The sequence below is a fragment of the Hoplias malabaricus genome, chromosome 15 (assembly GCF_029633855.1).
Source record: "Hoplias malabaricus isolate fHopMal1 chromosome 15, fHopMal1.hap1, whole genome shotgun sequence".
Classification (NCBI taxonomy): Eukaryota; Metazoa; Chordata; class Actinopteri; order Characiformes; family Erythrinidae; genus Hoplias; species Hoplias malabaricus.
In genome coordinates this window covers 33,412,463-33,437,462 of record NC_089814.1, presented here as the reverse complement: position 1 = coordinate 33,437,462, position 25,000 = coordinate 33,412,463, and the positions used below count along the sequence as shown (strand labels likewise).

Here is a 25,000-nt window from a genome sequence, read left to right as displayed (position 1 = left end):
GTGCTGTGATGATTATGGCTGTTCTGAGATCAGTGTTTAAAGGCCACGCGGGGAGAGTGTGGCACTCTGGTGGCATTTCGGACGGCGCAGGTTTCCCAGACTCCTCAGCAGCTGCAGCCTTGTGTCTCTCCAGCTGTTCCTGACACATCACCTGCTTATACAATCATGCACACACACTCACACACACACACACACACAAAAAGCCATCTCCATAATTATAGCTACCGAGGGAGGCGGAGTGGCAAGGGGAGGGGGGGGACATCTATTAAAGTCCCTGGGAAAAGAAAACACACATATTCATTCACATACACACACACACACACACACACACACATGCGTCCATTGTGTGAAAATCTTAGCAGCAATATTTACATAGAAATCATTTTTTAAATTTTATTTTCTGTTTAAGGACGTGTCAGATGTGAGAAGATGAAAAAAATGCTGCTGATTAAAAAAAGTGTTTTTGTTTGTTGTTGTTGTTGTTGTTGTTGTTGCTTGTGTGGTAAATGTGTGGTAAATGTGTGGTAAATGCTGCACGTTCCTTAATGCCAACACTTCCCATCATTCGCATCCCAACACCTTTTTTTTTTATCCATTTACAATTTCCTTGGTGCGATTTCACAAACGATATTTTACACATCTCACCAGGCTTGAGTCTCAGGACTGTTTTTACCGTCGCACGGTTGTGTCTCTTTGTCATAAGGCCGCGGCCAATCAGAAGGGGTTACGGATATTGACCAGTGGAATCGTTACTGCCGCTCTTCTCCTCGTTTTCATTGGTTGGAACACTCTGTCCGTTCCTAGTGCTCTTCAAAGACTGCCACCTACAGACAGGGCGTTAGATGTTAGACAGAGGGACGTGGAGCTTAAATCTAATCGAATGGTTTAAAGAACCGATGCTGTCTTATATTTAGAGCGGTTACAATCTAAACAAGGACGTATATATTTTACACAACAGACATGAAACTCACTGCTGGAGCTGCCTCATGGGTTAGTTGGCCGTTGCTGTGGCCCGGTACAGGCCCGTGGCCCCAGCGTTTGGGATCTTCTGTGTTCTACAGGAACATAAACACATAGGGAGCTAAATGTAGGTGAATATTCACATTCTTCTCTCTGCTAAAGCCTCAGCGCTGAGCTGCTGCCACTTTTTTTTTTTTGTCTTATTTGGAAAGGTAGAAAAGGTTCCGTCCAAAACCTATTTTTTTTTCGTGTCTGGAACTGGCACACGATATGGCTGCTTCCCTCCTCACACACAAACACACACACACACACACACACACACAGTCTCTTTTCAGTGGGGCTGGAGTTTGAGGCAGTGCTGAGCCAAAGAGAAGCTCCTGGCAGAATGTGAATGGGATGCAGTGGGCAGGAGGTGAGAAAAGAAGCCCAAAGTGCCTCAGAGTTTTACAGATACACACACACACACACTTCCTATCCCAGTGCAGCTATGTCATTCAAAGACCACACCGAGTAAATAAAAAAAATAAATAAAAATCAATAATAATAATAATCAGTGACTACAGCATGGTGCCTTATGATTTTTATGTTTTGTTTACAGCTGCATTTACTTTAGTCTCTTTTCTAACATCGATTTGCCGTGTTTCAAATCCATTTAGCACTTGGACATCCATTTAGATTTTAGCCTTGTTTGGCCCTGACACCGCCCAGACACACACACACACACACACACACACACACACACACACACACACACACCCTTTACCACAACCCACCTCCATATCCTGACGTGTAGTAGCTTGCACTGTGAGCCTGGGTTTATATCTCATTAAACTGTTTAATTACAATGTACATCATTTATTTAAGTTTTATTGCTTTCCTATAAAATGTAAGTATATTGTGCGCAAGGGTGCTCTGGTTTAAATGTATTCATAGTTTCATGTTTAATTTAAACACACACACACACACACACACACACACACACACAAAAAAAGTTTTTAATGGGTTAACTTAAGAATTTAAAATAATTCTACGGAGAGAAACACAGGGGACTTTTGTTTTGACATGTAAGCCCTCCATCTTTTGAGCTGGGTATTAATGGGTCAAGGCAAAACTTTCAGGAGCCTTTTGTTTTAAGCAAAACCTGTACCCAACATATTCACTCACTGTTTTTAAATCCAGTATTCTACCATTTTTAATTTTTCTAGCTTTTTTCCTGCTGTTACTTGTACACAGACATTTTCACCTGTTTTGCAAATTGTTTTTAAATAAATTCAACCTATCCAGGCTAACAGTGTGCTAACAATATACAATCTTCCCATAGCTTGTATATAGGCAGCTGTTAGCTGTATGTTTGCTAATGCTTGCTTTACCTGTGTGCTAACTAGCAAAGTTAGCTTGACTGCTATCATCAGCTTTACTTAAATTTAGCTGGTGACCTATTAGGGCAGTGCTGGTGGACCAGCATATCACCATCCAACATATGAAAGTTTTGCTAGAGATTAGCTGTGCTGGGCTATGCTAAAGTTTATATTGTTTTTCATTAGCCAAGTTAGTCGTGTTTGTTAGCATATTAGCTAACACATTTAACCTTGCTAATGATGTTGATCCTTCTTTAGCGATGATTGTTAAGTGTTTTGGTTTAAACTCGTGTGCTTACGTAGGGAACATGGCTGATGTTGTTTGCATGCCATTTGTTGTTATATTTGTTAGCTTTAACATGCCTAATTTTGTCATTAGCTTTGAAAACTGTATCAGTTTTATTTGGCAGACGATTTCTTACTTCTGCTCTACATATTCATATTGAAAACACATCGATGAACTAAAATTAATCTTAATTAATACTAAATGTTAACAAATATATGGAACAAGTAATTATTAGTTATTCTTTGACATACATCTAATCAATTGCTCTTTAATAAGTAAACAATAAAGTTATGTCACATTGTTATTCCCAGAAGTCCAGCTTTTATATTTTGCCCATGAAAAACATTTACAGATCTCTGTGACCTTTTTAAGGTTTCTGGAAGTCGCTGGTCCTCTGAGTGTGAGTCCCACATTGCGGCCGTGTGCGGGTGAAGTCCCAGGGCCCTTCACACACAGATATACACACACACACTCAAACACAGCTGCTCACTATTAAGCAGCTGCTACTGTGATGAAGCTCTAGTAAATGTTCGTAGACCCAAACACACATTTCACTCAGCTCACTTAAGTCTCTATGCTATTTTTATACAGACGTTACGTTTGATAGTCCTTTTGAGTTCTGTCCTGTAGACTGAGCACCCCTCGCCTTCCTCACACTCCAGCGCTTGAGGTGTTTGGACCTATTGGACCTTTGGTGGTGTCCCTGAATTAGAAACTTCTGAGAATAAAGTCAGAATATTTCAAGAAATTAAGCATGAATATTTTGTGAATACAGCATGTATTTTTTAAAAATTGATTATTATTATTATTTTCAAAATTGTAATCATTTTAAAGGATTCCACAATGCTGTGATTGAAAGAACTATTGGGTATTAAAGGGTACTCAGATTTTTACAGTGGTGGTGAATGGAACCTGGTGTCATCTCGAGTTTATGTGAGGACTTAGCAGTTGATTAAATGATTATAGATTAGTATCGCCCTCTACACTTCCTGTTGGGTATTACAATCTATCAGAATCTTTGTAAGCAATGCTTTGCCAATAAATTAAACATTTTTTTCTAATCAGGGTCGTGTCCCTTTCTCTCTCTCTCTCTCTCTCTCTCTCTCTCTCTCTCTCTCTCTCTCTCTCTCTCTCTCTCTCTCTCTCTCTCTCTCTCGCTCTCTCTTTCTAGTTGCTCTGCATTCGGAAGTGGCTATTAATTGCATATGTGTGTGTGTGTGTTTGTGTGTGTGTGTGTGTGTGTGTGTGTGTGTGTGTGTGTGTGTGACAGTGATGGAGGGATAGAGTGCATGGCTGGTGCTGCGCTGCCAGCTCTCTCCTCTGAAGCTGTTCCAGTAATTGCCTCCGTCTCATTTTTGCCTCTCAGGTTTTTAACGTTCTCTCAAACAGGTGCTGGACAGCCGAGGCAGATGTGCAGCTAGCCAGCCGATTTATTCCTCTCTCTCTCGCTCTCTCTCTGTTAATAAGCATACAGGCGTAAGCCATTTGTAAATATGAGCCCTGCTTTATAGATATAAGCATGAATGTCGTATGAAAGGCTATGACATCCAAGCAGTGTAACATCCCTGTGACCTACTGTGTCCCCCTCCACGCTCAGTGCAAAGCCCCCCAGCACGGGACTGTGGAGTAGTGTCGCTCAGAAACCCTACCACCCCCATATTTCACAGACAAATACGTCTTAAATGTAAAATGCACTGATGAAGTCAGGCCCCCAGGGAAATCCATTCTCTACCAGCTGATATTTCCTAAAACCAGCATCTACTTTGGTGTCAGAAATTAGTTTCCTTAGTTTTTGAGCTAAGAAGTACAGGGAGCTTATGTGAATAAATTAGCATTGTGCAAAAGAACCACACGCCTGAATCATCACACACTTGCCTCAAACTTCAGCTGGGTGGTTTTTTTTTCTATCCACTGCTGCAGGATCACAACACTCGATGTAGGAGTTTGTTTCAGCAGATGCTCTTATTATTCTGGGGAAATCTGGGGTGTCGTTAACATTGCATTATTTTTTTATGATGATTTTAAGTCGAGAGCTTGCTGCGAATAATTAGTGTAAAACCCAGTTTGTTTTTATAACTACTTTTTTTCTCCTACGTTTGGAGCTTTCCGGCACCGCTCCCTACTCGGTTTCCCGAAGTTACGTGAAACATGGACTCGGTTCTCCTCTCGGGAGTTTCTCTTTGCAAAACTGGCATCAATTAAAGTGTGCTTCTCATTTGCTGGTTAATGGGGAGCAAGAAAATGTCTGCACATGCTCTGTGTATGCAGTGTCAATGCAGCAGGGAGCCTCCCTTATCCTTAGAGCAGGGGTCGCAGTGCACTGGCTTATATTTACATATTTCTGCAGCAAAATCTTTATCAGTAAATCTGTAAATTGGGTCAGGTTATGTGTATGGACTAATATCTCCTGTTCTAGTGTATAGAGTTTTTCTCGAGGTTGTGTATGGACTAATATCTCCTGTTCTAGTGTATAGAGTTTTTCTCGAGGTTGTGTATGGACTAATATCTCCTGTTCTAGTGTATAGAGTGTTTATTGAGGTTGTGTATGGACTAATATCTCCTGTTCTAGTGTATAGAGTGTTTATCGAGGTTGTGTATGGACTAATATCTCCTGTTCTAGTGTATAGAGTTTTCCTCGAAGTTGTGTATGGACTAATATCTCCTGTTCTAGTGTATAGAGTGTTTATCGAGGTTGTGTATGGACTAATATCTCCTGTTCTAGTGTATAGAGTATTTCTCGAGGTTGTGTATGGACTAATATCTCCTGTTCTAGTGTATAGAGTGTTTACTGAGGTTGTGTATGGACTAATATCTCCTGTTCTAGTGTATAGAGTGTTTATCGAGGTTGTGTATGGACTAATATCTCCAGTTCTAGTGTATAGAGTGTTTATTGAGGTTGTGTATGGACTAATATCTCCTGTTCTAGTGTATAGAGTGTTTATCGAGGTTGTGTATGGACTAATATCTCCTGTTCTAGTGTATAGAGTGTTTATCGAGGTTGTGTATGGACTAATATCTCCTGTTCTAGTGTATAGAGTGTTTATCGAGGTTGTGTATGGACTAATATCTCAATGTTCTAGTGTATAGTGTGTTTATCGAGGTTGTGTATGGACTAATATCTCCTGTTCTAGTGTATAGAGTGTTTACTGAGGTTGTGTCTGGACTAATATCTCCTGTTCTAGTGTATAGAGTGTTTATCGAGGTTGTGTATGGACTAATATCTCAATGTTCTAGTGTATAGAGTGTTTACTGAGTTTGTGTATGGACTAATATCTCCTGTTCTAGTGTATAGAGTGTTTACTGAGGTTGTGTCTGGACTAATATCTCCTGTTCTAGTGTATAGAGTGTTTATCGAGGTTGTGTATTGACTAATATCTCCTGTTCTAGTGTATAGAGTGTTTATCGAGGTTGTGTATGGACTAATATCTCCTGTTCTAGTGTATAGAGTGTTTATCGAGGTTGTGTATGGACTAATATCTCCTGTTCTAGTGCATAGAGTGTTTATTGAGGTTGTGTATGGACTAATATCTCCTGTTCTAGTGTATAGAGTGTTTACTGAGTTTGTGTATGGACTAATATCTCCTGTTCTAGTGTATAGAGTGTTTACTGAGGTTGTGTCTGGACTAATATCTCCTGTTCTAGTGTATAGAGTGTTTATCGAGGTTGTGTATGGACTAATATCTCCTGTTCTAGTGTATAGAGTGTTTATCGAGGTTGTGTATGGACTAATATCTCAATGTTCTAGTGTATAGTGTGTTTATTGAGGTTGTGTATGGACTAATATCTCCAGTTCTAGTGTATAGAGTGTTTACCGAGGTTGTGTATGGACTAATATCTCCTGTTCCAGTGTATAGAGTGTTTATCGAGGTTGCGTATGGACTAATATCTCCTGTTCTAGTGTATAGAGAGTATCAAAGTTGGGTATGGACTAATATCTCCTGTTCTAGTGTATAGAGTGTTTATCGAGGTTGTGTATGGACTAATATCTCCTGTTCTAGTGTATAGAGTGTTTATTGAGGTTGTGTATGGACTAATATCTCCTGTTCTAGTGTATAGAGTGTTTATCGAGGTTGTGTATGGACTAATATCTCCTGTTCTAGTGTATAGAGTGTTTATCGAGGTTGTGTATGGACTAATGTCTCCTGTTCTAGTGTATAGAGTGTTTATCGAGGTTGCGTATGGCCTAATATCTCCTGTTCTAGTGTATAGAGTGTTTATCAAAGTTGGGTATGGACTAATATTTCCTGGTCTAGTGTATAGAGTGTTTCTAGAGGTTGTGTTTGGACTAATATCTCCTGTTCTAGTGTATAGAGTGTTTATCGAGGTTGCGTATGGACTAATATCTCCTGTTCTAGTGTATAGAGTGTTTATCGAGGTTGTGTATGGACTAATATCTCCTGTTCTAGTGTATAGAGTGTTTATCGAGGTTGCGTATGGACTAATATCTTCTGTTCTAGTGTATAGAGTGTTTATCGAGGTTGTGTATGGACTAATATCTCCTGTTCTAGTGTATAGAGTGTTTATCGAGGTTGTGTATGGACTAATATCTCCTGTTCTAGTGTATAGAGTGTTTATCGAGGTTGTGTATGGACTAATATCTCCTGTTCTAGTGTATAGAGTGTTTATCGAGGTTGTGTATGGACTAATATCTCCTGTTCTAGTGCATAGAGTGTTTATTGAGGTTGTGTATGGACTAATATCTCCTGTTCTAGTGTATAGAGTGTTTACTGAGTTTGTGTATGGACTAATATCTCCTGTTCTAGTGTATAGAGTGTTTACTGAGGTTGTGTCTGGACTAATATCTCCTGTTCTAGTGTATAGAGTGTTTATCGAGGTTGTGTATGGACTAATATCTCCTGTTCTAGTGTGTAGTGTGTTTATCGAGGTTGTGTATGGACTAATATCTCCTGTTCTAGTGTATAGTGTGTTTATCAAGGTTGAGTATGGACTAATATCTCCTGTTCCAGTGTATAGAGTGTTTATCGAGGTTGCGTATGGACTAATATCTCCTGTTCTAGTGTATAGAGTGTTTATCGAGGTTGCGTATGGACTAATATCTCCTGTTCTAGTGTATAGAGAGTATCAAAGTTGGGTATGGACTAATATCTCCTGTTCTAGTGTATAGAGTGTTTATCGAGGTTGTGTATGGACTAATATCTCCTGTTCTAGTGTATAGAGTGTTTATTGAGGTTGTGTATGGACTAATATCTCCTGTTCTAGTGTATAGAGTGTTTATCGAGGTTGTGTATGGACTAATATCTCCTGTTCTAGTGTATAGAGTGTTTATCGAGGTTGTGTATGGACTAATGTCTCCTGTTCTAGTGTATAGAGTGTTTATCGAGGTTGCGTATGGCCTAATATCTCCTGTTCTAGTGTATAGAGTGTTTATCAAAGTTGGGTATGGACTAATATTTCCTGGTCTAGTGTATAGAGTGTTTCTAGAGGTTGTGTTTGGACTAATATCTCCTGTTCTAGTGTATAGAGTGTTTATCGAGGTTGCGTATGGACTAATATCTCCTGTTCTAGTGTATAGAGTGTTTATCGAGGTTGCGTATGGACTAATATCTCCTGTTCTACTGTATAGAGTGTTTATCAAAGTTGGGTATGGACTAATATCTCCTGTTCTTTTGTATAGAGTGTTTATCGAGGTTGTGTTTGGACTAATATCTCCTGTTCTAGTGTATAGAGTGTTTATCGAGGTTGCGTATGGACTAATATCTCCTGTTCTAGTGTATAGAGTGTTTATCGAGGTTGTGTGTGGACTAATATCTCCTGTTCTAGTGTATAGAGTGTTTATCGAGGTTGTGTATGAACTAATACCTCCTGTTCTAGTGTATAGAGTGTTTATCGAGGTTGTGTATGGACTAATATCTCCTGTTCTAGTGTATAGAGTGTTTATCGAGGTTGTGTATGGACTAATGTCTCCTGTTCTAGTGTATAGAGTTTTTATCGAGGTTGCGTATGACTAATATCTCCTGTTCTAGTGTATAGAGTGTTTATCAAAGTTGGGTATGGACTAATATCTCCTGGTCTAGTGTATAGAGTGTTTATCGAGGTTGCGTATGGACTAATATCTCCTGTTCTAGTGTATAGAGTGTCTATCGAGGTTGCTTATGGACTAATATCTCCTGTTCTAGTGTATAGAGTGTTTATCAAGGTTGCGTATGGACTAATATCTCCTGTTCTATTGTATAGAGTGTTTATCGAGGTTGCTTATGGACTAATATCTCCTGTTCTAGTGTATAGCGTGTTTACTGAGGTTGTGTATGGACTAATATCTCCTGTTCTAGTGTATAGAGTGTTTATTGAGGTTGTGTATGGACTAATATCTCCTGTTCTATTGTATAGAGTGTTTATCGAGGTTGCTTATGGACTAATATCTCCTGTTGTAGTGTATAGAGTGTTCATCGAGGTTGTGTATGGACTAATGTCTCCTGTTCTAGTGTATAGAGTGTTTATCGAGGTTGTGTATGGACTAATATCTTCTGTTCCAGTGTATAGAGTGTTTATCGAGGTTGCTCATGGACTAATATCTCCTGTTCTAGTGTATAGAGTGTTTATCGAGATTGCGTAATGACTAATGTGGTTTTATTTCCCGTTCACACCATCATTATTTGGATATTTCCTCTCTCATTTCAGAGTCTGTGCAGGGCCACCTCAGGGAGCTAAACGGATTTGAAGGAACATGTTTTATGAATTTAGTTCTATTATGGGCTTTTAGTCGTCCCCTATAAGCAGAGTATTTAAAGCTTGATTTTTCCTTTGAGTGGGGGCTTACAGTTCTGTGTAGACACTTACGACTGCGAGGGCTGTTTTGCTGGTGTTAGCACAGTTTGCTGGTAAAACTGCTGGTAATTACTTAAAGCCTATAGACAACTTTCCCACCCACTCGGCGACAGATGAAAGAAAGATAGCGTCTGCACGTTGTTTGCTTCATCTCTCGTTGAAGATGACGGTGAACATGATGGTCTCAGACCTTCAGATGATGTGAAGTGCAGTGTCTGTGTGAGAGAGTGGCACAGGAACTCAAGGCTTGTCAAGTTTGTTCTGCTGTTGTAACGGTTCGCGTTATAATTGCTTAAAGCATATAGGCAGCGCCGTCATATACACACAGATTAACTCTCGCCAACGTGGAGACTCAGTATGTTCATGTGAGCTTTATATCGCTACAGAAGAGAAGCCTGAGTGAGGAAAGCTTTGCAGGTCACCACTGAGGCAAATGGAAAGAAATGGAGGGAAAGATGTAGGTGGAAATGTGAAAAGAGGATACTAGTGGACAAAAATGGCTAACAAATATGAGCAGACAAACATGAGTAGTGCTACATCAATTAATAACAGGTGGAACATGAAGGAAATGAGTTGCCAAATATGGGCATGAAATTACAAGTGTACACGAAGTGAACATAATTGAGTAAGCACTTACTAGTGGCTAGAAAAGAAGTTGATGAGATCTGGGCAAGAATCGGTGAACAAAAACACAGGTGAGCAAAAACAAAATGGAGGAACTATAACAGGAAGAAAAGGAAGAACAAACAAAAACAAAAAAAATTGAAAACAGAAATGGACAAGCAATAAATAAATAAATAGATAAATAAATATGGGCGGACAAAAATCGGTGAGCATGGACTGGTGCGCCAAAACTGGAGGGCGAAACGGAGGAGCCAAATGTGCAAGCAAAAGTAAGCGAACGGAGACAGGTGGTCAACAAATAAACAAAACCAAACCAAAAAAAAAATCTGGCAGGGTGTTTGCTTCTTTGTTTGGCTCGGCGGCTCAGGAGCGCTCGCGATCTGTAACGCCTTTCCCTGTCTGCTTTAGTTCTTTTTGTTTTGTTGGGATTTCGCTGGTGTAAGTAGCCTTGCGCTGTTGTTGTCTTCTTTCTTTGTTGCGTGTTGTTTTTTTTTGTTTTGTTTTGTTTTTTTGCATCTCACCGAACACAATGGCGAGCCTTGTGCGGCTGTTTTCCTTTCGCTCTTTATAGCCGTCTTACGGAATTGTGAGCATTGTCGGGGATTGTCGATCGCGCTTCGAAAATCCGTCGCCTAAACAAAAGGGAACACGGAAATAAAAGCGTGACAAAGTGAGGCGCTTCTTTGTCTCAGTTTTTTTTTTTTGTTTTGTTTTGTTTGGTTTTTTTTCTGATGCGATAAACTGAGACAAAGAAAAGGGCACGTGGAACGGAAATAAAGAGGAACCAAGGGAAGTCGGGAAGCGAGCTGGCTTTAGCCGGAATGGGGATTCAGGTGGACACTGTAGAGGCAAGGAGGACGGAAAGAAAGGGCGCGGATGTGCCAGAAAGGCAGGATCCCGCTCTGGCAGGCGGCAGCGGGTGAATGAGAGGAGACGATTTGAGCTCTAATGCCATCCTTATGCGTCTTTTAGTACTTCTAGCCATAGGGGCTTGGCACCCGCAACGCTGTCAGAGTGCCAAGAAAAAAAGGGCTGCAGCGGCTGTGGAGGTTTCTCGCGAACAAACACACACACACAACCGAAGATGCTCTCAAACACACCCTCAAACACACATCCAAATATCAATGCACACAGATCGTACTTCATTTCCCTGCCGTTTCATCTCCCGGCAAAACGGCAACTTATACAGCCGGCGCCAACATGGCGGCAGGGGTTAATTTCCCGCCAAATTTAGTCGACACGTACAAAACCCCGGATGCCAAACTCAGGTGTGTGTGCCGTGTGTTCGCCTGCCACACACGTCCCGTTCCTAATGAAGGAACACCGTCCCATTAGCGTCCCCCCCTTTTCGCTTCCGTCGCATATGCGCTTGTTTGTTTTTTGTTTTTTTTTTCCTCTTTTTTTTATTGATTTGCGGACCGGGTGGAAGGCGCATGAGGGAGTGTGTGTGTTTGTGGGTATGTGTGTGTGTGTGTCTGTGATGGCAGAGGGGGTGTGGGTAGGATAATGGGGGCTGTTTTGCATCGGGACGCCTGCCTAGAATGTAATCAAGCGCATTCAAAAGAACTTAACAAGTACACAGCTCTTGAAAGCTCCTCTGCTGAATTTTAATTCACCGGGCCGTCTATTGCCTATCAATAGCTTTTTTGGTTTTTTGGTGGGGGGTGGGGGGTGGGCAGGAGGGGGAGGTATGGTACCACCAATTAGAGGAAGAAGAAGAAGAAGAAGAAGAAGAAGAAGAAGAAGAATGATTCTAACATTGGATTCGTTCGATTGTTCCCGCCCCAGACTCTGGGCGCTATGGCGACTTGCTGTTTGTTGCTTATGGGCAACGTGTAAAAACGACTCCAAAATTAAATGACTTATTCCGACAACGGACGGCATTCTTAACGACGATGTTTTGCCTTCATATCCTTTATATTCCCTGCCTTTTTCCCACCTGAGCACCTTTCAGACTCGACTCGGACTTTCTGGAAGGTTGTCCGTCGGTGTCATGGAAACCGTTATTTTACAACAAACGATTCATGTCTGGTTCGTCCGCCATCACACCCCCCCCCCCCCGCCAAACCATCACCACCACCACCTCCAACCCCAAAGCCCCCAAAACACACACAGATGCCAAGTCTGTGGCTCCCTTCCCTTTTCTTTTGTAGCCCTTCCCCTTTCCGTAGACCCTTTGCTTCTTGAACACCTTTACCGTATTTAAATTTGTCATTTTTTTTGCTATATTTACTCCCACTGCGCTCAATGACAGATCTTATTTTGAGCTTTAGGAACATGCAGAAGCATAAAAACCACACACACACACACACACACACACACACACACAAGAAAAAAATCGTGGTGGTGGTAAAAAAAAGGGAACACTATCAATCCCATCCCGTCCTTCGCGGATTAGCTGCTTTTTGGACCCGATAATCGAGAGGAGAGCGCTTTAAAGCCCCCGATAAGAACGGGAGCTAACAGGGTCTCGTCTGAGTGGGCTTTTTTTTTTTTTTGACGTTGGAAAAAAAAAAGAGAGAGAGAGGGAGTGAGAGAGATTGAAAGAGAAAAACACCCATCTCTGTGCGAGTGTCTTTAAATCTGAACTTGGCACGGGAACACAGCGCAACGCCCAACCCCCCACCCCTCTCAACCACCACCCCTCAAAAAACCCACCCCCCCTCAACAAGCACGACCTTGACCAATCAGGGCCTCTCTCAGGCTGCCTGCGTGCCAAGTTCACTTCCATCGCTCTGCCGGGAGTTGCCAACGCGCTTTTGGCTCGTCTTCCCAAAAAGAAAATAAGGGAGAAGAGAGGGAGAGAAAATGCTACCTTGCCTTTTCTGTTTTCCCCCTCCTTCGCTGAAACTATTTTCGAAGCAGCGAACTGCGGCGTGTGTTTTGGCCTCCCCCCTGAAACCGGGCGCCTTTCCGCCAGACGATGTTGATGGTCATAAACTGCTGGATGGCAGGGGGCCTGCCAATGTATTTACAGTGGGATTAGCTGAGCTCTGAGACTCTGACACTCTGATATTCGCTCGAAACACACCGCGGCCTGAATATCGGAAACACCTCCCTGATTCGTGTTATTATTTTAGGATGGGGGTGATTCTACTCTCTTTAGAAGGGTTCCTCAAGGGTTCTTGGCCTGGCATAAAACCTCAGACACCATCTGTAAGCTTGTTCATCGACTGGTGGGCCGTGATTTTTCTCCGCGATTGAGATCGGATTGTGCCATCGCAAAGAACTCTTTGGAACCAACAGAAATGAGAAAAATGACTTGTAATGAGCTATATTTCTTATATTTCTTAATTTCGGTCGATACGATATAATTCAGATATTGATATGAACAATAAAGCCACAGAAAAAACTCAGAAACAACACGACATCACCATCACACAACGACCTCTTGACTTTGTCGATATTGTATATTCATATATAAATATGAAATTGTTATCGAAACATTTTATATCACGATATTGATATTGATATTGAATTATTCTCCAGCCCTAACTTCGTAGTATCTATGGAACTTCCACAAAATGGGGGTCCTATTGAAAAACCATGAAGAACATTAGGTTAAATGCTTGTGTAAGGTTCTTTAAAGATCAATTTTCATAAGAAAGGTTCTAGGTTGGACCCAAAAAGGTGTTCCACCGTTGTTTCAACCTTTAGATCAAAATGAATCTAAAATCACTATGAAGTAAATGCCTCTGTAAAAGTGCGGAACCCCACCGTCCTGCTGTTGTTGAGAAACCGATTCCTTTCCCTTGGGTTCTGAAGGGTTCTTTGACCTATAAAAACAGTGGAACCCTTCATCCATGTTTCCACAGTTGCCAAGAGTCGAAGAATCCTTTTCAAAGCCGAGGAACAGGAATAAATGGCTTGTTTCTGCTTGGATTGAACGGCGCTGAATGTAACAGACGCTTATTTTATAGCACTGGATATAAATACTCTCTCACTCTCTCTCTCTCTCTCTCTCTCTCTCTCTCTCTCTCTCTCTGGCTGTCTGTCGCTCGCCCAGCACCTGCTCGGTTCCCCGTCCCTTGGCGGCGGAGCCTAAGGTCGCTTTCCTCTGATGCGAGAGGCTTTCAAAGGACCGAATGTGACATGGCTGTTATTTTTTAATCAGTCACCACTTAAGATGTCGGAGCCGTCCGCCCACGCGCACCCTTCACTTATTTATTTTTCAACAAGTTTTTCACGGCAGAAAAAAAAAGAACGAAAAAAAAGAAAGAAAAACTTACGGATGCTTTGCAACTTTTTTTTCCTTCTCTTTTTTTTCCCTGATTTATTTGATGAAGCGCTCTGTCTTTCATAGCTGTGTACGTGAACCCAGGTGAGGACCACCGGAGGCAGCGGGCAGTCAGGGACCGTACGGAACTGAAGGATGCGCAGCAGTGTTATAGAAGGTCACTGTCCTGGTCTGATCCATTCACTCCACGTCCTTCGTGTGACATTGTGACATCATTATAATTATGTAAATACCTCACTGGGAAATATTTTTAAAGCTCATAAACGTATAAGTCTAATCACATATGGTCAACACGTGAAGGGTATTTTGGTTCTGTATCTGAGTGTAATACATAATGCCTGAGTTATGTGCAGATGCTTGACGGCTGTTTATCTCCACCACATTTGTGGAGGACCCCGCTTTTTCTCGGCCGAGTTTCTGCCCTCGTCCCGTTGTTTTGGCTGCCTGACAGATGCACCTGCGCCCGGGCGCTCCTCTCCTCCTGTGGCCATCTGAAGTTTGGCGTCTATGCGCCCGGGCTTTAGAAAGGATTCCCCGTACGCGCCGCGTGTTCCAACCGTGTAAACATCCCATTTTCTGTAGTTGATTATAATAACGTACAATGTGCAGTGCGTTTATGAGCATTATATAAATAACTGATACCAGCAGAAACACGTCCATGCACTGGACTATCGCTACTCATTATTTATTCGCATTTATTTGTTTGTTTTTACATAAAATAGGGCCACCTTTTGTTTTTATTATTTCTTTTTAATACAAGAATTTATCATACTTTTTTTATTATTATTTTGGAAAACAAATCTACAGAGATATTTGGAAATAGATGCAAAATTTCAGTTTCAGAAGCTTTGAAGTGTCTTAACCCCCTTATTTTATTCGTCAAATATTCTTTCTTGTCTATTTCCTTTTTCTAACAAGTAACAAGTGAAGGGTGGGGATTGAACTACGTTTAGTTTTGAGTCTGGGAACTGATTACAGTGCACTGAAATAACATTTTTTTACGCGTACAAAACACTCCCATATTTCCACTCTATAATTGAATTCCTCATTACGGAATGTCTCTATTTGGTTTTATTTCTGATTTAAATATTTAAATCATTCGTGATTGAAACCAACTCAAAGAGATTTCACTCCCCAGTTACAGACCGTTTCTATTCGTCTGTTCTTTGTAAAACGTTCTCCCGCCGCAAAGGGCAGCCGCCGCCTTCAAATGACGTGGAAAAACACGAACGAAAACAAATAAGGTACACGGCGTACGACCGCGTGAGTGTGTATACGTGTGTGATGTCCATGTTGTGTGTTGAATCGAAGTGGGGGGTGGGGGGGGTGGGGGGCTCCAGATCCTGGATGAGGCATCAAATATTAATCAGGATTAAAAGGGGGAGGACTCTGGCACCATCGGGGCAACTTGGAGTCGTTCCATATTTGTTTTCTCCTCGACGCTGAGAGAACAAAACACAGCGAGGCAGTCAGGAGGCTTCTCTTATTCACAGCTGTTCATTTAGAGCCGAAAAACCACAAAAGAATGATGTCAGTTTTTAACCTTAATTTATTAAATGCACGCCGCTTTTTCATTCACACACTCAATAAAAAGAGAACTGGAAAATACTGTGGAAAGTAAACCTCAAAGAAAAGCAGAAATGTATGTGAAGTAAAGGAAATTAAAAACATTAATATAATGACGGACATAAAACGATTAAAACATCGATAACTTTCAAGAGCAAGGTTTTTATTTCTATTTGTTCACACCTCACAATACACACTGTAAACACCTGCTCGGTTCAGATCATCTCATAGATAAAATGAGGATTTAATAATAAACAATTTCATATTCTTCAAATATTAGTCAAACTTCAAAGGCGTTTTTGTTTTTTTGTTTATTTTTGATGTTTGCAGTGTATTATTATTATGATCTTCCACAAGCTTCATGTAGTTTGTGATTTGTGGCTTTATTTTATTGTTATTTACTTTTATTAGTTATTTCAATTCAGTTAAATATTCAAATACAATCATTATCTTAACCCTTTACATTCCTTCATCACATTCGGAGAATTTCAGCTAAATGAAAATGCCCTTAGAAAAACACACACGCTTTATTTCTTCCAGCGTCTCACACACTCCCCTGCGCCAATGTTCCCTCGATGTTATAGTGTGTGTGTGTGTATATATTATTAGAAAGCATTAATGAATGGCAGATGGTTATAGGTGTTTTTTTTTCTCTCCCCTTCTCTGTCACAGGATCTGATACGTCCAACGTTAGCAACAACGACTTCATCCGCATCCCTTTGATCTTATAAATTGAAGAGTAATTTAATATAGCGGTGTGATTGTATTATTTCCCGCCCACTCACCACGGTGGTCCTAACGTGAGGCTTTGTGTGTTGACGTATTTCCACTCATCAGAGCGACTGTCGTTAACGCTTCAGCTCCGCAACCAGAATTCTCACCGCAGCTGGCCCTGTGTGTGTGTGTGTGTGTGTGTGTGTGTGTGTGTGTGTGTGTGTGTGTTGGTTTGTGTACATTTCCAGGACAATAGCCTGAAAAATATAACACCATCAAAACGGTCCTCACTTTGTTTTAGGGTTTTTTTAGAAAAACACATTTGATATTTTTTAAAAAAGTGAAAAAAGTAATAATTTCAAATGGAAAACATAGAACCTATTACTGTATAATACATGTTTTATTAATACATGTTATTACATCTTTATAATATACATAGAACTATACAATACTGTGCTAGACGTATGATATTACAAATTGCTGTTTACATTCAGTGTGTAGATCTACTGCGTAGTTATGAATATTAGAGTTTATGACACATTACAATGTACTTATACATTCAAGTCATAATAAACACATGTATGGATTACGTCTTAATGTTAATATCACGTCATTTTGTTTAAATTCCAGGAGGTTTTTAAAATTCGGTAAAAAACGGAAAATGTTCAAAATGGAAATGCACACAATATACGTTTATTTATATAATTTTATATATATATATAGTAATTATATATATTTGCTATTGCAGGTAGATACTTACACACATATATATGACAGTGTGTGTGTGTGTGTGTGTTTCCTCACATTGTAATTGACGATATTGCACAAGAAAGAACCTGTGTGTGTAATGTGACAGTGTCTTAAACATATCCCCCACCTTCCCCCCCAAGTCTTCTTCTCTCCCTCCCCCCAGTTGTAGAGTCTGGCACTGTCTAAGTTCTGGCTGTGTGAGGTGTGTGTGTGTGTGTGTGTGTGTGTGTGTGTGTGTATTCGTGCTAAGCTCGTCTGAAAGACGATTATGAGCGGCACCTTCCGCAGGAATGATAAGGTGCCATTTCTGCGTTAATTCTGCCTCCTCGATCTCAGCTTGGCGTAGAATAAAAAAACGACAAACGCAGGGTTCGCGGTGGTCCCCTCGAGGCCGTAATTACACCCCTTAAAGACCAGCTAGCATGGTTTCAGCCTAAATTTCTTCTCTTTTCCCTGTTTCTCTGTGTTGTTTTACACACAGATTCCTTCTTTGTTTGTTTCTCGGTTGGTTTCTAAGAGCCAGAGCCAGGGTCCCGTTCCCATGGCAGGACCTGGGACGAGGTGCGGCGGTTACACGTGTGGATGAATGTGATAAAGGCGAAGCAGTCTTCATTTTTGTCAACAGGATTTATTAGCGCGGCGACCCGGAGGGCCGGAACCAGCAGAAAGCGCAACTTCGGCTTCCCCCCGCGTCAGCACTTTTTCCGCGGGGAGGATGTATTATGTCCGCGGCGAGAGCGAAGCGAACTAATGACGGAGATGATCCGCAGCTGGACACAAAGACTGCTGCGTGATTTTATTTTTTTGGGGGGGCTTCCGGTGTTGTTTATCTTCTCTAACAACAAATAGATACATAATTAATTAATTAAATAAATAAATAAATAAATAGCAAGACTGAGTAAAACATAACCGCTGACCGAAGCTTGTTGTTCTCTTTTGAGGTGTATTCTCATGGCAGACTGATTCATCAAAAAATAAATAAATAAATAAATAAAATTGCTGCCCAGATCTTCGCTCTCGATCAGAAGCCACTTTCTGGACTGCAATCTTTTATCCAGTTTTCTCCGTGACTAACGCTGTTAACCGTGGGCAACAGGGGCTTTTATTAATAAGAGGTTGTCTCCAGTTGTCCAAGAGATGCCCTCTTACTTTCGTCTTAGGGAAGAACTGGAGTATGACTCAGAGAAATAGCATGACTAGCGATTTTAGCGGCGCTTGTCAAAGAGAAAGGAGAACACCAGAGGGAATTTATATTATTACAGAAAGGCAGCATTAAAATAAGCTGGTTAGTGCAGCTTGAAGAGATAATAACGCACCGTGGAGCGATTCTACGTTAGTCAACGCAATGGTAAGCAGATTACTGAACATGAAGCGCTGAGAAAGCAGTGGCGTGCATCAGGGCTCTACTCTAGGTCCTCTCCAGTTTTACAAAGGACGCCACAGTGCGGGCTTTTATGGCTTTTCTCTTGAAGTGATCTGAGCACAGCACATTGAAATGATAAGATCACAGTCTGAAAAAATAAATAAATAAATAAATAAATAGCTTAAGAACAAATTAATACAATATAAAAGCATATAGCTGCTGTACCTTAATTCTGATTCTTTTTTTTTAGATATATATTTATATTTCATGGCTTGTAAATCACTTAATCACTCACTCACTCATTCACTCACTCACTCACTAACTCACTCATTCACTTACTCACTCACTCACTTACTCACTCACTCACCCACTCATTCACTCACTGACACATTCACTCATTCACTTACTCACTCACTCATTCACTCACTGACACATTCACTCACTCACTCATTCACTTATTCACTCATTCACTTACTCACTCACTGACACATTCACTCATTCAATTAATCACTCACTCACTCACTTAGTCACTCACTCACTCACTAACTCACTTACTAACTCACTCACTTCCTCACTCACTCACTCATTCACTCACTTACTCACTCACTTCCTCACTCCCTCACTCACTCACTCATTCACTCACTCACTCACTCCCACATTCACTCACTCACTCACTCACTAACTCACTCACTCACTCACATATGTTTAGGAACTGCACCATATTCTGTCCTTGGCCTCGAAGACCCCATGTGCCATTGCTGACAATAACAACATTATGATTCAGTTCTGAGGAACATTCAGAGACAGGGTGGAGCTGAATCACCAGCAATCACTGATTCATTGATACGTCATGAGCCTTTTTTATTCAGAAACTGTGTCCCGTCAGAAAAGGCCTGTTCCTCAACATCTGCTCCAAATGTGTGAGAGTTTTATTCATACTTTTGTTTACACCGCAGTACAATCCCTGCACTCTTCAGCTGGGTAGCCGGACTTCTCTCCCGGTTCCGGAGCAGAAGAGGTGGGATTAATGAGGATTTGGAGTGCTGGTGAGAAGTGGCAGGCCAGGAAACTGGGATATCAGAGCTATCAGAGCTTTTTTTAAATTTATTTATAGAGCGTTTGGAGACAGAAAAACGAGCAGTAAATCCTTTCTTGACTCGCACTTTTTCAGACTTAGTGTGAAATATTTTGGTTTACTATTTCTGGTACATATATATATATGTGTGTGTGTGTGTGTTTTATTATTTTATTTTAAGAAGATGGAGTGGATTTGTAGTTGCTCTATAAACAGATGGGTGTTTTTGCTGTTTCGGACAAAACTGAAAAAAGCCCTTTGCTTTGAATTCAAGAAGCAGTTTCTTTGTGTGTGTGTGTGTGTGTGTGTGTGTGTGCACCTTGCCTGAAGACTCTGTATAAGCCAGTTTCATCAGAGATAAGTGTAAATCTTACATATAGAACGATTGGCGATACACAGCAATCAGCCACAGCATTAAAATGAACCCCTGTTGCTCTGCATACTTTGTTATCCCCCTTTCACCCTGTTCTTCACTGCTCAGGACCCCCACAGGGCAGGTGTGATTTGGGTGGTGGGTCATTTACCAGAGCTGCAGTGACACTGACGTGGTGGCGGTGTGTTAGTGTGTGTTGTGTGAGTGGATCAGACACAGCAGTGGCGATGTATTATTATATCACTCGTATCTATATTGTGTTTATGTGTAGGTTCCTGTGTAATTCAGCGTGGGTTGATATCGCCGTTGTAAAGTCGCTCAAGTTGAAAGGCGATGTGTTGTTGATGCGTTTAACTTTGCTGAGATTGTTCTTGGCTTTGGGGCGTAAGGGTGTGTGTTAAAACACTGCTGTTTTCTCCAGCTGCAGGTGTTAAATTGCTGGCTAATGGTTCGTTCTCTCTCTCTCTCTCTCTCTCTCTCTCTCTCTCTCTCTCTCTCTCTCTCTCTCTCTCTCTCTCACAGGTAAAACAGAGCGAGCGCCATACTCTTATGGACGGGAGTCAAACCTTCACTGCCATCAGGTACCATTCCATTTATTCCATTCTTGTGTCATTGCCACAGACAAGAGCTAAAGCTCATTTTGGCTGAACTCAAAAGAGAAGTAATGTGAAGGTTTACAGTGGAGCACTCGCGACTGTATGTAAGATCCACTAAAATAATGCTCTATAGAGTTTGCCTGCCTGGTGACTGTCTGTGAGGAGTGTGGTGTGTTCTCCCTGTGTCTGTGTGGGTTTCCTCCGGGTGACTGTCTGTGAGGAGTGTGGTGTGTTCTCCCTGTGTCTACGTGGGTTTCCTCCGGGTGACTGTCTGTGAGGAGTGTGGTGTGTTCCCCTGTGTCTGCGTGGGTTTCCTCCAGGTGACTGTCTGTGAGGAGTGTGGTGTGTTCTCCCTGTGTCTACGTGGGTTTCCTCCGGGTGACTGTCTGTGAGAAGTGTGGTGTGTTCTCCCTGTGTCTGCGTGGGTTTCCTCCGGGTGACTGTCTGTGAGGAGTGTGGTGTGTTCTCCCTGTGTCTACGTGGGTTTCCTCCGGGTGACTGTCTGTTAGGAGTGTGGTGTGTTCTCTCTGTGTCTACGTGGGTTTCCTCCGGGTGACTGTCTGTGAGGAGTGTGGTGTGTTCTCCCTGTGTCTACGTGGGTTTCCTCCGGGTGACTGTCTGTGAGGAGTGTGATGTGTTCTCCCTGTGTCTGCGTGGGTTTCCTCAGGGTGACTGTCCGTGAGGAGTGTGGTGTGTTCTCCCTGTGTCTGTGTGGGATTCCTCCGGGTGACTGTCTGTGAGGAGTGTGGTGTGTTCTCCCTGTGTCTACATGGGTTTCCTCCGGGTGACTGTCTGTGAGGAGTGTGGTGTGTTCTCTCTGTGTCCGCGTGGGTTTCCTTCGGGTGCTCCTGTTTCCTCCCACCGTTCAAAAACACACGTTGGTAGGTGGATTGGCGGCTCAAAACTGTCCGTAGGTGTGAGTGTGTGAGTGAATGTGTGTGTGTCTGTGTTGCCCTGTGAAGGACTGGCGCCCCCTCCAGGGTGTATTCCCGCCTTGCGCCCAATGATTCCAGGTAGGCTCTGGACCCACCGCGACCCTAAACTGGATAAGGGTTACAGATAATGAATGAATGAATGAATAGTTTGCCTGGCGCTACCTTAAAACCCCTGTGATCAGACACAGCACGTGCTGCTGGACTGAGAATAGTTCAACGACCAAAAACAGCGTCCTGTGTCACTGATGAAGGACTAGAGGATGACCGACACACACTGTGCAGCGACAGATGAGCTACTGTCTCTGACTTTACATCTACAAGGTGGACCAACGAGGGAGGAGTGGACAGTGATTGGACGCACAAATCCACTCAAGTCCTATCTGCTCTGTAGGGGTCCTGACCATTGAACAGCAGTGTTAACCTGGGATACCAATGTGTGCAACTGTAGAACTACAAAGTGCTCCCATGTGGTCAGTGGAGGTCAGTGTGCAAAAGCAGTCGACTCTATCTCCATATGGGATTTCATCAGCCTCGTGGCTTCAAGGCGGAAACTACAGAAGCAAACTTCAGACTCGAAACTTGGCTGCTTGGCTACAGTTGGCATAACGTTGCGTGTAAATGTCTTAACATCCTTTTAACCATATTGTTTATATTTCTAATCATGTCCCACACAGCTATTTTAGACATAGGAGCAGATCCCGCGTTTTCCGTGCGAGGAATATTAGAATAAGAGGCAGAGATGGAAGGAAATAAATAAAGGCGTTTGCGCGCTCGGCCACCGGCGCTGGTAACAGGTGGCTTCTTTAATGTGTTATGGTAATGGAAGTATCCGAATGTATGTGGCTCGGAAGTATCTGCACAGCGTCTCGTAGCTTTTCTCACCAGCCATATGTGTTCATCTGAGGAAGCATATGGAACTGGCTGTGTGTTAAAGTGTCATATATAGCATGCAAAAGCAAGTTTTGATCTGTAGATATGGAGGATGGTTTGTTGTTGTTGTTTTTTTTTTCATATGAATGAAATATGTCTTTGTTTTTGTTGTATTTATAACCGAAAGGAGCTTCCAAACGCACGGACGGATCGGTTTAGCTTGGAATATCTGACGAAGGCCAAGTACGAATCGACTTTGATGGACGGATCACACAGGGGGGCGTCAAAAGTTTGGGCACACCCCATAGGAACTAGTCGAGACGTAAACAAAGTGACTCAGACCGCTCCGCTTCAAAAGAAACTTCTAGAGGATTGTTCACGGTGGTGATGAATGGATCCAGACGTCCAAACATCAAAGCTGTTTTGTTTTTAATGCTTATGTAGCTGGGTAATTGCTACCTAACTAGCCGCTACCATTCGTCTACACTTCATACAGCTCTGTGATGTAAAAAATATCAACGCTTCCTGGAATAAACGAGGCATCCTATTGATTTCGGTAGCCAGTGTCAGCAGACGTAGCATGCGAACATCAGAACGTGCCAATACACTGAAGCTAAGCATGTTGGGGACCCGCCAAGACTCAGATGGGGGCCCTCTAAGGAAATCTGGGGTGGTTTCTGTATGTGGTGTTGGTGGGGCCAGTGGGGTACTGTCCCGAAGCTCTGTTAGCTGTTTTCCACCAACGTTCGATTCCTATTTGTGAACCTAATTTAGAACATTTCAGCACAGTTCCACCAACCTAGTTTGATTCTGGAGGCAAAGAATAGTAAGAGAAGCAAGACGGCATCCCTGTGTGTCAAGATAAAGAAGCTCCAGAAAGAGCTCAGAGCCTCAAATACAGTGTTAGATGCAAAGTGGACATATGCAGCATGTAATACTGAGTAAAAAAAAAAAAACAGAAAACCTGGAAAGAAACCTGGGAAATAAAAGGAAATAAAAACAGGAAAGTGCTCCTGACCCTATCCGTTTATCTGATGCTGGAACTGTGACCCCAGAGCGCCCCCAGCTGGTGACATATCATTGCTTCCCATCAAAAGTCATGAAAACCTGGCTGTTTGTGTGGGGGTGGGGGTCGCTGGACAGCACCAAGTTTCCAAGTATTGGTCACTCCCTTCTGTCGCCTGTCGGTGTAATCACTGGTGTGTGATGAGTGGGTAACTGTCCAGGTGGATGCTGTACATTGGTGGTGGTTGGGGGTGCTAGAAAAGCACTGTATAAGTATATGCAAGGCCTCCAGTGTCTACCTAGATACGGCATATAAAAACATTCTTATTAGGAACATTTTCAAGCTCCATTTTAATTGTATTGTAAATAAATGAAGTTGTTTACGTTCAAAATCATTGACTCTTTTAAGGTGCAACTTTGTGACTGTATTTTGTTGGTGGCTAAAGTGTAACTTGTCAGTTTTTATTCACTGTTTGAATTACCACAGAAACTTATTTGTAACGTGAGCCGTTTAGTTTCGTTGCACTTTCTGTCTGCGTTTACTTTCATGCAATTAGCGTTCTCCCAAATTTAGAGTCAGTTCCACCTAAAGTAATGTAACGGTAACAACAAAAATAATTTACTATTACTCATCTATGAAGCAGAAATAGTTATGGAGCAACATTTTCATATTTTTATTATTATTATTATTATCACAATCATAAACATCACCTTTGAAGATCTTTAATGGTTTGACCGTTTTAAAATGTGGAACGTGGTAAAACAAGAAGGGGAATCCTTCACCAGCAGCTGGAACTTTTCTCATTACCGTGCACTAAAATAAAGCACGTCTCATTCTTTTTACCACAGGGGTGCTTTTGGACTGCAAGTGAGGGTCAAATGGGGTCCTGTCACTCGTGACAAATTAGCCTGCTTTGAAATTAATCTTTTTTTTTTTTGACAGCTGACAAGACAGAGCCGTCAGAAAGAGTATGTGACTGCGACTGCACTTGCTTTGTGATTGACATTGGCGTTCATGCGGCCCTGAAATCCACGGGGGGTTTTGATCAAGTGTGTGCACTTAAACTTAACAGACTTAACGTAGACCAGTCTGAACCTCTGCCCCAACAGAGAGGACCATTATCCCACCCTTATGGCTTTCGGGAACCTCTGTTATCCACATTTTATTGCTAGTTTAGATCTGGGTCAACGCCCCTGCTCATAAAATGCCATCCTCCAAAGCCATGTTGTCTTCCGAATGAAATTAATATAGATTCCAGATTGCGGAAGTCATTTCTTACGGCTCCGGGGTTGTTTTCTAACTAGCTGTGCCTCTGGAAGCGTATTGGGCACTAGATGCATTATCCCAGTGTTGGGATGAATAATGAAATCGTCCCTGTGCACCTGGCGGAGCTTCGGATTTGGCCTTTTCCACCGATTTGGGATCTCGCCAAAGCTCTCGTGTGTCCAAGCATGATGGCTCTGCCCCGTCTGAGCTGCTGGAGCGAGTCTGGGTGGACTAA

The 25,000-nt window shown here is 42.0% G+C and overlaps 1 protein-coding gene across 1 annotated transcript in view; it reads left to right on the top strand.

Moving 5' to 3' along the window:
• Positions 1-25,000, top strand: part of tcf4 (transcription factor 4) — a 122,094-nt gene that overhangs the window by 74,678 nt on the left and 22,416 nt on the right. The window contains exon 6 of the mRNA XM_066645603.1: positions 20,615-20,673. Within this exon, the coding sequence (XP_066501700.1) occupies positions 20,615-20,673 (59 nt within the window). The remainder of the gene's footprint in view (positions 1-20,614; positions 20,674-25,000) is intronic.